General features: G+C 44.8%; 1 protein-coding gene across 1 annotated transcript in view; it reads right to left on the bottom strand.

Moving 5' to 3' along the window:
• si:ch211-266k8.4 (carabin) overlaps positions 1 to 13,757 on the bottom strand; it is a 46,309-nt gene continuing 32,552 nt past the window's right edge. Inside the window, exons 14-15 of the mRNA XM_055933536.1 lie at positions 11,625 to 11,819; positions 1 to 579 (exon numbers count right to left, since the gene is read on the bottom strand). Coding sequence (XP_055789511.1) covers positions 504 to 579; positions 11,625 to 11,819 — 271 coding nt within the window. The 3' untranslated portion in view covers positions 1 to 503. The remainder of the gene's footprint in view (positions 580 to 11,624; positions 11,820 to 13,757) is intronic.

The raw sequence follows: 13,757 nt of genomic DNA, 5'->3' as shown, positions 1-13,757 counted from the left end.
TTAGAAGGGTTAATATTTTATTATTTCAAAACAGCTTTACAATAAAAACTTTGACGTCTCTACGAGTACAAGATACATGAAAACAACAAACAACTCCACTGGAGCGACGTCACAGAAATCCAGAGGTAGAATTCGCAACTAAATATACACTTCCACATGCAGTGCTAAAATATGATGAGACACAGCAAATCCCACCTTTAGCCTAGTCATCGCACGAGAGGGCTGAGTGAAAAGTCACTGTTCTTACTACCCAGCGAGTGCTGAATCGCTGGGTAGCAGTGGTAGGACAAACATTGGAAAGGGGATATGGAGCAATGCCCCATATCAGAAGGCCCTTCCTAGGACAATGATATTCACAACTATGAGCAGTGATTAATCTAAGACATCCAGGAAGGTTGGATCTTGCATGTGATGTTTAAAAAGTTTCCATGGGGACATTACTCATTGGGTTTTGAGGGCATTGTGATAAACAAGAGTACCATCAAGTGCAGGTCCACCTTTCCTCAGATGAGTTGGGACTCCTGAGTGTTCCTTAAGGGGTTGGTCTTATTCAGGCAGTGACATCTTGATGACAGTTCCCTATGACAAGTGGAGAGCAAGTGATCAGTATAAAAAAATACATTATCAACCAGTGAAAGAAGATTAAGGATGGCGCTGACAGGACTGGGGGTCGTGGCGCTGACAGGACTGGGGGCCGTGGCGCTGACAGGACTGGGGGCCGTGGCGCTGACAGGACTGGGGGCCGTGGCGCTGACAGGACTGGGGGCCGTGGCGCTGACAGGACTGGGGGCCGTGGCGCTGACAGGACTGGGGGCCGTGGCGCTGACAGGACTGGGGGCCGTGGCGCTGACAGGACTGGGGGCCGTGGCGCTGACAGGACTGGGGGCCGTGGCGCTGACAGGACTGGGGGCCGTGGCGCTGACAGGACTGGGGGCCGTGGCGCTGACAGGACTGGGGGCCGTGGCGCTGACAGGACTGGGGGCCGTGGCGCTGACAGGACTGGGGGCCGTGGCGCTGACAGGACTGGGGGTCGTGGCGCTGACAGGACTGGGGGCCGTGGCGCTGACAGGACTGGGGGCCGTGGCGCTGACAGGACTGGGGGCCGTGGCGCTGACAGGACTGGGGGCCGTGGCGCTGACAGGACTGGGGGTCGTGGCGCTGCACCCCTGCTCTTTCAAACGGCATTCAACTGAAGCTAGCCACAAAACATTTTTCTAAGTCTAGATACTGAAAGAGACTGGAGATCTGGATTGTTGAGCAAACAAGTTATTCTGAAAACGTATTTTTCTAAAATGTTCAGAGTATAAATGTAGACGTGGACAAAACACACATTGACATCCCGAAACAAAACCGACTGAAAAGATTTGCACTTAGTGTTGTGGCTATTTCTGTAGCCTAATGTTAAAATAAAATTGCCCCGGTAAGGGTCAAAGGAATGAGTTAAAGGGATTTTCAAATTCCTCCACAGGGAAAGAAGATAAAAAAAAAAAAAAACAGAATGAGAGCAAAGCACGGAGATGCCTCCTGCTGGAGCACTCTCCCTCCTCGGGCTCTAAAAGCACTTTTCATTTCTCATGCAAAAGACTCCACACCAGGCTTCTGTATGGAACGTTCAATGCCCAGATATTCAGATGCCAAAACACTGAGGGACACACTCCATTTGCGACGCACAGTCAGAGAGCGGAGGGGGAATGAGACATTTCAGACAGCAACACAATGTCCCCCAGACTCCTCTAAAAGATGGACACAATGCCTGTGCGACGTTAATTATCATGATGGTTTAATACTACTGCATTGGGGGCATTGGTGAAAAAGCAGTGGCGCTAGAACCTGTGACACTGTTGGGGTTTGGGTTTCATGTGGAGGTCCGGAGGGGGGCTGGAGATGAGGCTCGGTGATGGAGCCTTGAGCTGCTCGCAACAGGTCTCCTAGGAAACCATGCTGTGGGAGCTGGATTACAGAACATCACAGGGCCCGAAGTACTACTACCAACCAACTACTGCAACTCTGCCTCAGGGGAGTACTCTAGTCCTCCACATTAATGAACAGACAACTGTATTATACTGTAGCCTCATTTAAAATCACTTCATGAAAAGCATAGCCTGATATGGCCTTGATCATGCTATATTTAGAGCTAATCTGATAGAGAATTAAGGACACACACATACATACATACATACATACATACATACATACATACATACATAACAGCTAAACATCCCCAGAGTGGTGATGGAGACATGCATAACAGCACATGCACCAAGTCGGGATTAAAATCTTTAATGTCACAATGCCCTTTTCAAGCATTGTCACCCCATTATTGAGCTCTAGCCCCCCCCCCCCTGGTGTTTTTATGTGGCCTGCAGTGTGCTGAACAGGTTCTGCCCATCGCGTTAGGCTAGGTGCCATTGTCAGAGCCGATTCAGTCTGGTTAGAGCAGGAGAGGTTGGTCCAGTCGCCCTACACACACGTCTGATCTGACAGCTAATCCTGAATGGCAGGGGCCCTGCCCGCCTCGCTCCATAGACCACTACATACTGTAAGAGAAATACACTCCCTCTTTAGAAGAGACTGAAAAACAAGGCTGCTCCAGTGGTCCTTGTGGGGCTGATAGACATGAGATGAGGGAAAGTCTAATTGTATTTGACAGCGACCCTTCCTCCTGATGGTGAGGAGGGAAACCGCAGTGTTGTGTCCTCCTCTGACGTGTGAATGGGGCAACGCTCTGTTCATACAAAACTTTGTGAGAATGAACACACTGAACACCATCTTTAACTGGGCTAGGGCAATGGAGGCTATGGGCAGTACTACCACTATTAGAGTTGACATTATACATCAAGACAGTGATAAAATATAACTCCAGAAGATATCTTATCGGAGGTCAGCATAACCTTGTAATGTCAGGGGTTGCTACGGCACACACAAAGTCCTACATGCGTCAAAAGAACCAGAGGACTCGAAAGAGTCTGCCACAATGAGGAGCAAGTATTGCATCTTGCTGTGAACAAAGCCACCTTTGTCAGTGATACCGAGAGGCCTTTTCTAGCGCAACACTGGCCGTGTGGGACCTGAACGTGAAAGCCTGTGAATGGCTGGGTGAGAGTGCAGTCGAGCGATCACAGGTGCTGATGGCAGGGCAGGACTACAGGTGAAACAGACCTGTGGCGATCAGATGCAATCCTTCACTCCCATATTAACTTTCAGCTCCTGGGACCTCTATGAAGGATTATCAGAGCAGAATCTATGCTGCATGTGAAAGTCTACTACTCTAGATTAGTGTGCTAAGTTGATATACTGAGATCAACATTACAACAGGATCCGGGTTAGCTACAACGCCAAGAAATGTATTTGGCAAGAAAATACATTTTAAATCCATATAATGTGATTGACATTCACAAACTCCATTAACAATGGCTGACTGTGGCTACTTGCTCTACTGAAACATTTAGGCTAGCTGTCATGTAGTAGCAGAATGGTGGTTTCTACAGTTCTCCTACAGCCACGAGGAGAGCGTCACCACTTTGGACAAAGGGGGCCATTTTTGTCTTTCTGCTCAAGCAGACACCCAGCATGCATAATTTAAATTCAATTTCACTGCAGCAGAAACCACAAAAGGCAGGGGACTGTCACAAAATGTTTTCCTGGTCAATGAATGACTCAGCAATAGGACTTTCCCACAATAGCTGAATAAATGCATATATGAACTGAACACTTACACAAGCACACATATTTGATAATAATTATTGTCCCTTTGGGGGGGGGGGGGTTCTCATGTTACAGCAAGTAAGACACCTATGGACAGAGGATGGTCTATAAAAATAAATAATGCACTCACTACTTACTGTAAGTCGCTCTGGATAAGAGTGTCTGCTAAATGACTAATTCTCTCATCCTCTTGAGACAATGTTGGCCAGTGAGAATACAGGTGTGCTGCCTGGGACAAAGGTATTGGTAGGTCTGAGGACCTTTGAGAGGGTCTCTACCTTAACTGCTCCTCTGACTAACCTGCAGGTCATTGACACTGTGATCATGTTCTTGACAAGGGATATTTAACTCGTACCCTATGAGGTCCAGAGCATGATGGTTTTCTGTTCTACCTAATAATTAATTGCACCTACCTGGTGTCCCAGGTTTAAATCAGTCCCTGGTTAGAGGGAACCAATGGAGAAAAGAACAGTGAAACTGGCTTTGAGGTCCAGAGTTGAGTTGAGGGTTCTAGACAGACAAGTGGGTGTGATACTCATCATGCTCTTCCATTGTAGTCTTACAAAGTATTGGTAAGAAGTTATTAAAGAGTCAATTCAATAAATGTTTATTCTCTTGTCTGTTATACTAGGAATCTAAACCTACAGTAGACAACTTATTCGATTACTTATCCATCTGTGACATCCGCATTGCAAAGCTTCACATGGAATCATGTTTCCCAAGCATGTGCACTGTCTGGATTTCCCTCTGTTCCTATTCTCCACAGAAACACTAGCCCGTCTGAACAGCAGGCCAATGCTGGGAAATCAGGAGTGATGTCATGAATAATTAAAGGCAACTGTTGTATACAGTGTTATGGGAGCATGGCGGTGGAGGCTAAGAGTATACATGTCCATAAAATAATATCCGTTTGTTTAATCATTGCTTTTACTCTTGACAAACAGCTCTGGTAGTCCTGCACAGTTTGCATAGTCTCAAAACAAATATTCCCATTGAGCTCCACTGAAATATGTATAAAATAGCTGGTGCACTGATCACAGATCCCATGCCCCATTTCCCTTTGTGGTTGGTTACATAAGCCCTACACCTGAACAAACAACTACAGAGTGCTACTGAACCACACACACAGTGAGTGATCAGGTTCCAGAGTTAAAGCATATCACTACTGAGTCACCCTGCCAGCCATGTCCTAATCTGGTCCCAGTAGACCTGTACTGTCTCTCCTCCCTCAGCGATCAGAGGGGAGGGAGGAGACGGGCACCCACTTCTCTGAACAGCAGCATATGGCCGTATCCAGTTGCGACCCGTCATTCAGGGCAGTTTTGAGCCCCACATTTTTAGCAAAAAAATGAATCAAATACAGGCTTTCCTGTTTTGCATCTTATTTTGGCGTTAATGTGTCACATATCAGTTTGCAACCAATGTAAAAAGATATGTAATTGAGTTAATAAAGCTGCATACAAACATGGTCTCTCTGTTGTTTTCTTGAGTACGGCAGCTCCAAAATGCAGGTGTTTCAGCCTAGCTCAGTGCTTTCTGTGGAGGTGGGGCAACCCAGCAGAAAATACAGAGCAGTGTGCCATGATTGGCTCAGTGTTCAGTCACTTATGAGGACATTACGTCACCGCCAAGTCGAAGGGTAGAGCTAGAAAATTCAAGCCCCTTGAGTGCTGCCATTAAGTTACATTAGAGGTGCCCACCCAAGAAGGCTCAAGGTCATTGGCCACAGATAAAATTACATCAAATCACATATCTACAGTAGCTTTGATTGGACTGATCATGTCAACATCATACTTTCAAAGTCATAGCTAGCAGTTATCGTCATGAAGTCTAAGATTAAGGGTCTATTTTCCTAGTTTACCATGCTGGCCATGCAGTCAATTAAGCATGATTTGTGCCGCGCTCAAAACAACTGTTAACTCGGAACTGCAAATCTGAGTGAGTTCAAGACAACTGGGAACTCGGGGGGGGGGGGGGACAAATACATTTTGAAATTTCATCCAATTTCATCCAACTCGGAATTGTAAATTCGAACTCTGGCCTTTTTCTAGAACATGTATTCCCAAACTGGAACTGTGCCGTCGGGCACAAACTGTGCCGTCAGGGGTACGCCAAATAAAAATGTGATTGACATTTAACCCCCCCCCCCCCCCCCCCCCCCTCTCTCTTCTTCACATTTTCAAACAGTCCATTTATATTTTCCAGCGGAGCTATTCATTTGGGTGGTCCCCCCTGCCTGAGTAGCCTTGTTTCACTGCCAAAAATAAAATTCAACCATCTCGTGTTCAGCGAAATAATAATGTCAAATACAGGTAGCCTAGTCAAATAATGAACATCCAATCACATTAACCATTACGCTCTCGCGGGAAATCCACTAACGGTCCCTATCTAGCCAAAAGTAGCTGCTGCTCATTCCGTTTGCTCGAAAATTGACAAATGGTTAAAGAAAAGTAAGGCCCGCATCCATAGACACACATACCAGCTCTACTGGTAGTACTGCTACTACCAGCAGTACTACACCTGCACCTGTCAATGACAAGTTGTTCTGCTTCCACGAGCACATCCACTGCTAGCATCAGTAATTCTATGGGATTGAGATCCGGGCTCTTCGCTGGCCATGGCAAAACACTGACATTCCTGTCTTGCAGGAAACCACACACAGAACGAGCAGTATGGCTGGTGGCATTGTCATGCTAGAGGGTCATGTCAGGATGAGCCTGCAGGAAGGGTACCACATGAGGAGGATGTCTTCACTAACACACAGCGTTGATATTGCCTGCAATGACAACAAGCTCAGTCCGATGATACTGTGACACACCGCCCCAGACCATGACGGACCCTCCACCTCCAAATCGATCCTGCTCCAGAGTACAGGCCTCGTGTAACGCTCATTCAAATCAAAACTTATTGGTCACATACACATGGTTAGCAGATGTTAATGCGAGTGTAGCGAAATGCTTGTGCTTCTAGTTCCAACCATGCAGCAATATCTAACAAGTAATCTAACAATTTCACATCATCTACCTTATACACACACACACACACACACACACACACACGTGTAAAGGAATTAATAAGAATATGTACATATAAAATACACTGCTCAAAAAAATAAAGGGAACACTTAAAGAACACAATGTAACTCCAAGTCAATCACACTTCTGTGAAATCAAACTGTCCACTTAGGAAGCAACACTGATTGACAATAAATTTCACATGCTGTTGTGCAAATGGAATAGACAACAGGTGGAAATTATAGGCAATTAACAAGACACCCCCAAAAAAGGAGTGATTCTGCAGGTGGTGACCACAGACCACTTCTCAGTTCCTATGCTTCCTGGCTGATGTTTTGGTCACTTTTGAATGCTGGCGGTGCTCTCACTCTAGTGGTAGCATGAGACGGAGTCTACAACCCACACAAGTGGCTCAGGTAGTGCAGTTCATCCAGGATGGCACATCAATGCGAGCTGTGGCAAAAAGGTTTGCTGTGTCTGTCAACGTAGTGTCCAGATTATGGAGGCGCTACCAGGAGACAGGCCAGTACATCAGGAGACATGGAGGAGGACGTAGGAGGGCAACAACCCAGCAGCAGGACCGCTACCTCCGCCTTTGTGCAAGGAGGTGCACTGCCAGGGCCCTGCAAAATGTGATACTAAAATAATTTGGTCTAATTTCACCTCATGTTCTGACTTGGTGGTGCACATGTAGCCTATTACTGTTTTTTTGAGAAATGTATTCATCAAGCTTTCATTGTCTGCTTATATGGGGCGGTGGTTAGAGCGTTGCACTAGTAACCGAAAGTTTGCAAGATCGAATCCCTGAGCTGACAAGGTAAAAATCTGTCGTTATGCCCCTGAACAAGGCAGTTAACCCACTGTTCCTAGGCCGTCATTGAAAATAAGAATTTGTTCTTAACTGACTCGCCTAGTTAAATAAAGGGTAAAAACAAAAATATGCCCCCTTTATTTATCCTACGGTTCTGACATGGAGTACAGGGGGGGAAAAAAACTGTGCATGTTCTGAATTCTGTCGCTCTAAATTTCGTCATTGCAAAAAATTGTTATATTGACTCCGTCCTAGCTCGCTCATTAATGTCTTAATTGAAATTATGCTTATCTGCTTGTCGTCCCCTTATGCCATAGTTTAACCATCTGAATTGTCAGTATAAACCACATTTGTTTAAGCAACTAAGCCTTTTCAGCTATGTTTTTTTTAAAGGCAATAAATGAGACTGAATGAACTGTTTCTCTGCCAGACAAGGTTACGCTGATAGCCAGGTATAGCAGTGGTAAAGTGTTGGGACTCTGCTGTTGGGACAGCTTTATGTTGGCTCCAACAGTTTGTGGGCACCATTTGTCACCGTTATAGTGCAATTCATGTATTGTTAAGTGTTATGTAGTGGCTTTGCTGGCATGCATCTCACATTTTTATTTTGCCCCACCAAGATTTACATGCTAAAATCACCACTGACCATATCATGACACACATACACTGCTCTTCCCATGCATCAACACTGTGCCTCTCTAACGGGATATCCTACAGTATGTTTTATAATCCCCCTCCAAGTCCCACACAAACAAACAGTTGAAGTCGGAAGTTTACCTACACTTAGGTTGGAGTCAATAAAACTTGTTTAAATAGACCTCCACAAGTCTGGTTCATCCTTGGGAGCAATTTCCAAACGCCTGGAGGTACCACGTTCATCTCTACAAACAATAGTACGCAAGTATAAACACCATGGGACCACGCAGCCGTCATAACGCTCAGGAAGGAGACGCGTTCTGTCTCCTAGAGATGAACGTACTTTGGTGCAAAAAGTGCAAATCAATCCAAGTACAACGACAAAGGACCTTGTGAAGATGCTGGAGGAAACAGGTACAAAAGTATCTATATCCACAGTAAAACGAGTCCTATATCGACATAACCTGAAAGCCCGCTCAGCAAGGAAGAAGCCACTGCTCCAAAACCGCCATAAAAAAGCCAGACTACGGTTTGCAACTGCACATGGGGACAAAGATCGTACTTTTTGGAGAAATGTCTTCTGGTCTGATGAAACAAAAATAGAACTGTTTGGCCATAATGACCATCGTTATGTTTGGAGGAAAAAGGGGGAGGCTTGCAAGCCGAAGAACACAATCCCAACCGTGAAGCACGGGGATGGCAGCATCATGTGGGGGTACTTTGCTGCTGGAGGGTCTGGTGCACTTCACAAAATAGATGGCATCATGATTCAGGAAAATTGTGTGGATATATTAAAGCAACATTTCAAGACATCAGTCAGGAATTTAAGCTTGGTATCAAATGAGTTTTCCAAATGGACAATGACCCCAAGCATACTTCCAAAGTTGTGGCAAAATGGCTTAAGTACAACAAAGTCAAGGTATTGGAGTGGCCATCACAAAGCCCTGACCTCAACCCAATAGAACATTTGTGGGCAGAACTGAAAAAGCATGTGCGAGCAAGGAGGCCTACAAACCTGACTCACTTACACCAGCTCTGTCAGGAGGAATGGGCTAAAATTCACCCAACTTATTGTGGGAAGCTTGTAGAAGGCTACCCGAAACATTTGACCCAAGTTAAACAAATTAAAAGCAACGCTACTAAATACTAATTTAGAGTGTCTGTAAACGTCTGAACCACTGTGAATGTGATGAAAGAAATAAAAGCTTAAATAAATCCCTCTATTATTCTGACATTTCACATTCTTAAAATAAAGTGGTAACTGACCTAAGACAGGGAATTTTTACTAGGATTAAATGTCAGCAATTGTGAAAAACTGATTTTAAATGTATTTGGCTAAGGTGTATGTAAACTTCCGACTTCAACTGTACATACAGTGATGTGGGTGGGGCTGACTAACTTGTCAGTGAGGCAAACAAGTGTGCCAGTCTATGGCGCTTGTGTCTTTGTTAGATGTGAATTTAAACCAACAGTTATAGCTGTCGCACATATTTTGCTTGTCCTTTCATGAATAAAGTTTGTCTTAAATATGTCAACTGTATTTACGTAATTCAATTGCTTTGGTTGAAGAGGGATAGTTTACTTGTCTTATTTACATACACCCGTTAAGTCACAAAACCACAAAACAATGTGAATGAACTGGAAGCACAACTTGTTCAGTCGTGAAACACATGGTTGTGAACTCTAACACACGCAGTCTGGCATAAAACACTTTCCCACATAGCTCAGTGAAAACGATCAGCAGTCACGTAAATAGCTATTACACAGAACGCTGAAATTAGTTTGACAAAATTGAGTCGCGCTTTACACCAACTCGCCCCTCTCCATTTCGGTCTGCTCAGTAGGCAAAGTATGGGTGAGAAAAACACTTGTCAAGCTAGTTTTCCACTTCACTAGCAGTTAGGTTGTCCCTGGCAAGATGTCAGATGGAATGATGTTATTATGACACATTTGTCCGTCAAGTTAGATCACATGGACAGTACATGAAGACTAACAAGGCATCACAGCACCAATTATTCAGATCATCCCACGGAGCAGCATCCAGCGTCAGGTTACAACACAATGTGGATTTCTAGTCAGTCACAGTGTTTAGGGCCACATGTCCAGAGAGTGGACATTATAATATAAACACTATAACAGACCAAAATAGAGCAGTTCCAATCTGTTCACTAATCAAGCGTTTTCCTAGTTGCAGTGTGACTCATCCGCTCCAGTCTCTGACCATGGCTGTTCTTTCCAATGGGAGTGAGGTTGGTTGGTGTGTCAGAGGGGAGAGCTCTGGGGGGCTGCCAGAGAGGTGCCCGATTATTAATACATCTGCTCTGTAGTGCTGATCAGAGTTTATGGAGGGAGGGAGCTGACACTGCACTAGTCTGGCCTACATGTAGATAAAGAGGCACTCCGACTGTCATTTTCCACCACTCCTCCTAAGAGCTTCTGGCTTTCCCAGAATGCCTGCAGACACTGAATGAACTTCCAGGGACAAAGTATGCAGTAGGCAGGCAGCTCTCTGGTTCATTTTGGTACCATTCAGAGAGTAGGCACTATAGGAAGGCAAGCTATCTGGTTTATTTTGGTACCATTGTGGCCCAGCCCTGCCTACGCTACAGGGAAACAGAACACTGACGTAATGTCTCCCAGGGCAGGTCAAGGCACTGTACATAGGTGGCCCGGACAGGAGCATATTATGAAATACAGCAGGGGACTGGCTGCTTGGAGTGCAAAACCATTTAAAAAGGCAATAAATAATTTACTGTGAACAACACATTCAAATGGTGGGGTGGGGCTGTGGGGGTCCTCAGTTCAAGAGGTGTCGTTACAGCTGATTGCACAACGAGGAGATTACTGTTCCATGTTACATGGTTCATCTCTGATGTGGGGTGTATATTATTACTATATAGTTACACTTCCCTATACCTCATATTCCAGGAGGAACAATAATCTGTCACTATAACATGATTACGCAATATGAGTGGTGATCCCTTTAATTAAAACCACTACAACCACACTTCTGTCAGCAGGTATCACATCTGTCAAGCCCAACGCAAATAGAGGACGGATCTGATTTCACCTTCTTCAGATGAACTCAAGTCAGGAAGACACTTTGGAATGAGTTACTGGGACTCTAAGCCCCAAGCTAGAAAACAGATCCAGTCTATTGGTCTGCATATCAGTTAAATTCCTAGGGGTTATTCATTAGTCGGATTCCATTGCAAAACGTTTCGTATGTTGTTAAACATTTTGTAACGGGAACCGTTTACTCCAAACAGAAAATGTTTTGCAACAAAACACGTGTTCCTATTGGACGAATTCACTTAGGCCCTTCCTGTTTTCTCCGCTTATTTCCATTTGGTTCCTAGAGAAAGCATTACAGAATATTTTGCCACGGAATCCGACTAATGAATTCAACCCTGATCCAGTCTTCTATAACACAATGTAGACAGTAGGTTCCAGCTTACCTGGATAGGGCTGTTTTCCGTCTCTGATGGGTCAGTGTTTGTGCTGGGCTGGAGGGAGGGGGCGATGGGGACTGGGGGGTCCTGGTCCGGAGCAGGCGGAGGGACTTGACTCTGGGGGGCAGACTGCTGCGTCTACGGGCCACCCTGCCCACGGGACCAGAACCCATTCTTCTAAACGCTGCTGGCTCTGGCCTGCTGGAGAAACAGGAGCATAATAACGTTTACTCACTTTCATGTCACAGCTGTCCCCAATCTGTGATGCACAAGTGTTTAATGCAACTCCACTTTAAAACTGTTTAATGTAGTCCGATGTTGACATGATCATTATAGATTACTACACAGAATGCTCATTAACAACTTTTGATTTAGACTAGCTACATCTTATAACAGAAAAGGCTCCAAAAATGAAAGGTGAGTAAAAGTACTCTGCTCAGTCTGACATCATGAGCTACAGGTCAATAGCCAAGAAGTCTGATAACCATTCTACAGTGACACCTTGGTGTGAAACGCGACTGACACAGGGGCTACACAAAAACACGTACTGTATGTAGACACTCTCACTCCCCTCCCCCTCATCCATCTTCCCCCTCTCTGGCTCATAAATATGTCATAAATGTCAGTGGTTTGATTTATCCACAGGTGTAGGGCACTAACAGAGGAAGCACCTGCAGGGCTGGAGGGAATGGGAGATATCCTCCCTGTGCCATACACCATTTACAAAACAGCACCGGGGTTGGGTGTAAGGGTGGCAGCCAGCCAGTCACCCACCAAACACCTGCCATTTTTATTCATTTCCTCACCCTTCAAACAAGCTTCCTCTGCACAATACACCAACAAACATGTGATTAACACCGATAAAGTGTGGATGTAGGGGTTAGTTACTGACACAGAACATACTGTAACTACAAACATAGCTACCAAAATTAAATTGTATTTGTCACATGCGCCGAATACAACAGGTGTAGACCTTACCGTGAAATGCTTACTTACAAGCCCTTAACCAACAATGTAGTTAAGAAAATATTTACTAAATTAGCTGAAGTAAAAAAAAAATTACAAAATAAAATAATGAGGCTATATACAGGGGTTACCGGTACCGAGTCAGTGCGGGGTTACAGGTTAGTCAAGGTTATTTGTACATGTAGGTAAGGGTAAAGTGACCAGGTGACCATTTGATTCATTGTTCAGTAGTCTCATGGCTTGGGGGGGGGGGGGGGGCTTTTGGACCTAGACTTAGCACTCCAGTACCGCTTGCCATGTGGTAGCAGAGAGAACAGTCTATGACTTGGGTGACTGGAGTCTGACAATAGAGGCTAGATGGATTTAGATGAGAGCAATACAGGTTTTAGATGAGCAAACTGCACCCTAACCTAGTACTGTATAGACAGGAATAGAAAAAAAATTACAAATCTTCTATTTGGGTTGAGATACCTGAGAACTATGAAATAATAATATTAAGCCTGTTTAGGCATGTTAAATGATTCTACATATATGAGCTCTAAAAACCCACACAACAATCACAGAGGAAGGGGAACCACCACAAACTTTTTGCTCAGCATTATCAGATTCCTGATCCCCCAAATTCTTGGGTGAAATTGGTAAATGTGTCATGTGACCATTGTATTTAGTGGAATGACCTGTGCCTGACCTACACCTTCTATACAGGTCAACCTCAGCCAGGGGTCCAACTCATAAACTCTATGGAACAACACAGTATTACCACCACATTTCTTCAGTAGCTCAAAATAAAAATGTGATCTATTGACTATCCTACAAATGAGTACAATTAAACTTATGGAGGGGGGAAAAGTTCACATTACACAATCTGAAATCAACATTCTTTGAATATAGATATTAAATACACAGCGATATTACAATCTCCTGCTGATGAGTGACTGAAATCTACTAGTGGGAGTTCCAGTGTGCTGTGACTACATCCTCTACTCTTAGATCAGAGGAACAGAGCTCAGAGTCAGACACTTTACTCCGTACATGAGCCAGAGTGTGCTATAGTCAACAGCAGCTGTAATACCCCTGGCCTCTACTGGCCCTTAGTTCCTTGGTGCCTGGCCCCGTCAGTGTTGAAAAGCTGACATGCCTTTTCAGCGACTCGCTGAGAGGAGTCAAATCGAC

The sequence above is a fragment of the Salvelinus fontinalis genome, chromosome 9 (genome assembly GCF_029448725.1).
Source record: "Salvelinus fontinalis isolate EN_2023a chromosome 9, ASM2944872v1, whole genome shotgun sequence".
Taxonomy (NCBI): domain Eukaryota; kingdom Metazoa; phylum Chordata; class Actinopteri; order Salmoniformes; family Salmonidae; genus Salvelinus; species Salvelinus fontinalis.
The sequence above is the reverse complement of the archived record's forward strand: the minus strand, read 5'-3'. Positions and strand labels throughout refer to the sequence as shown.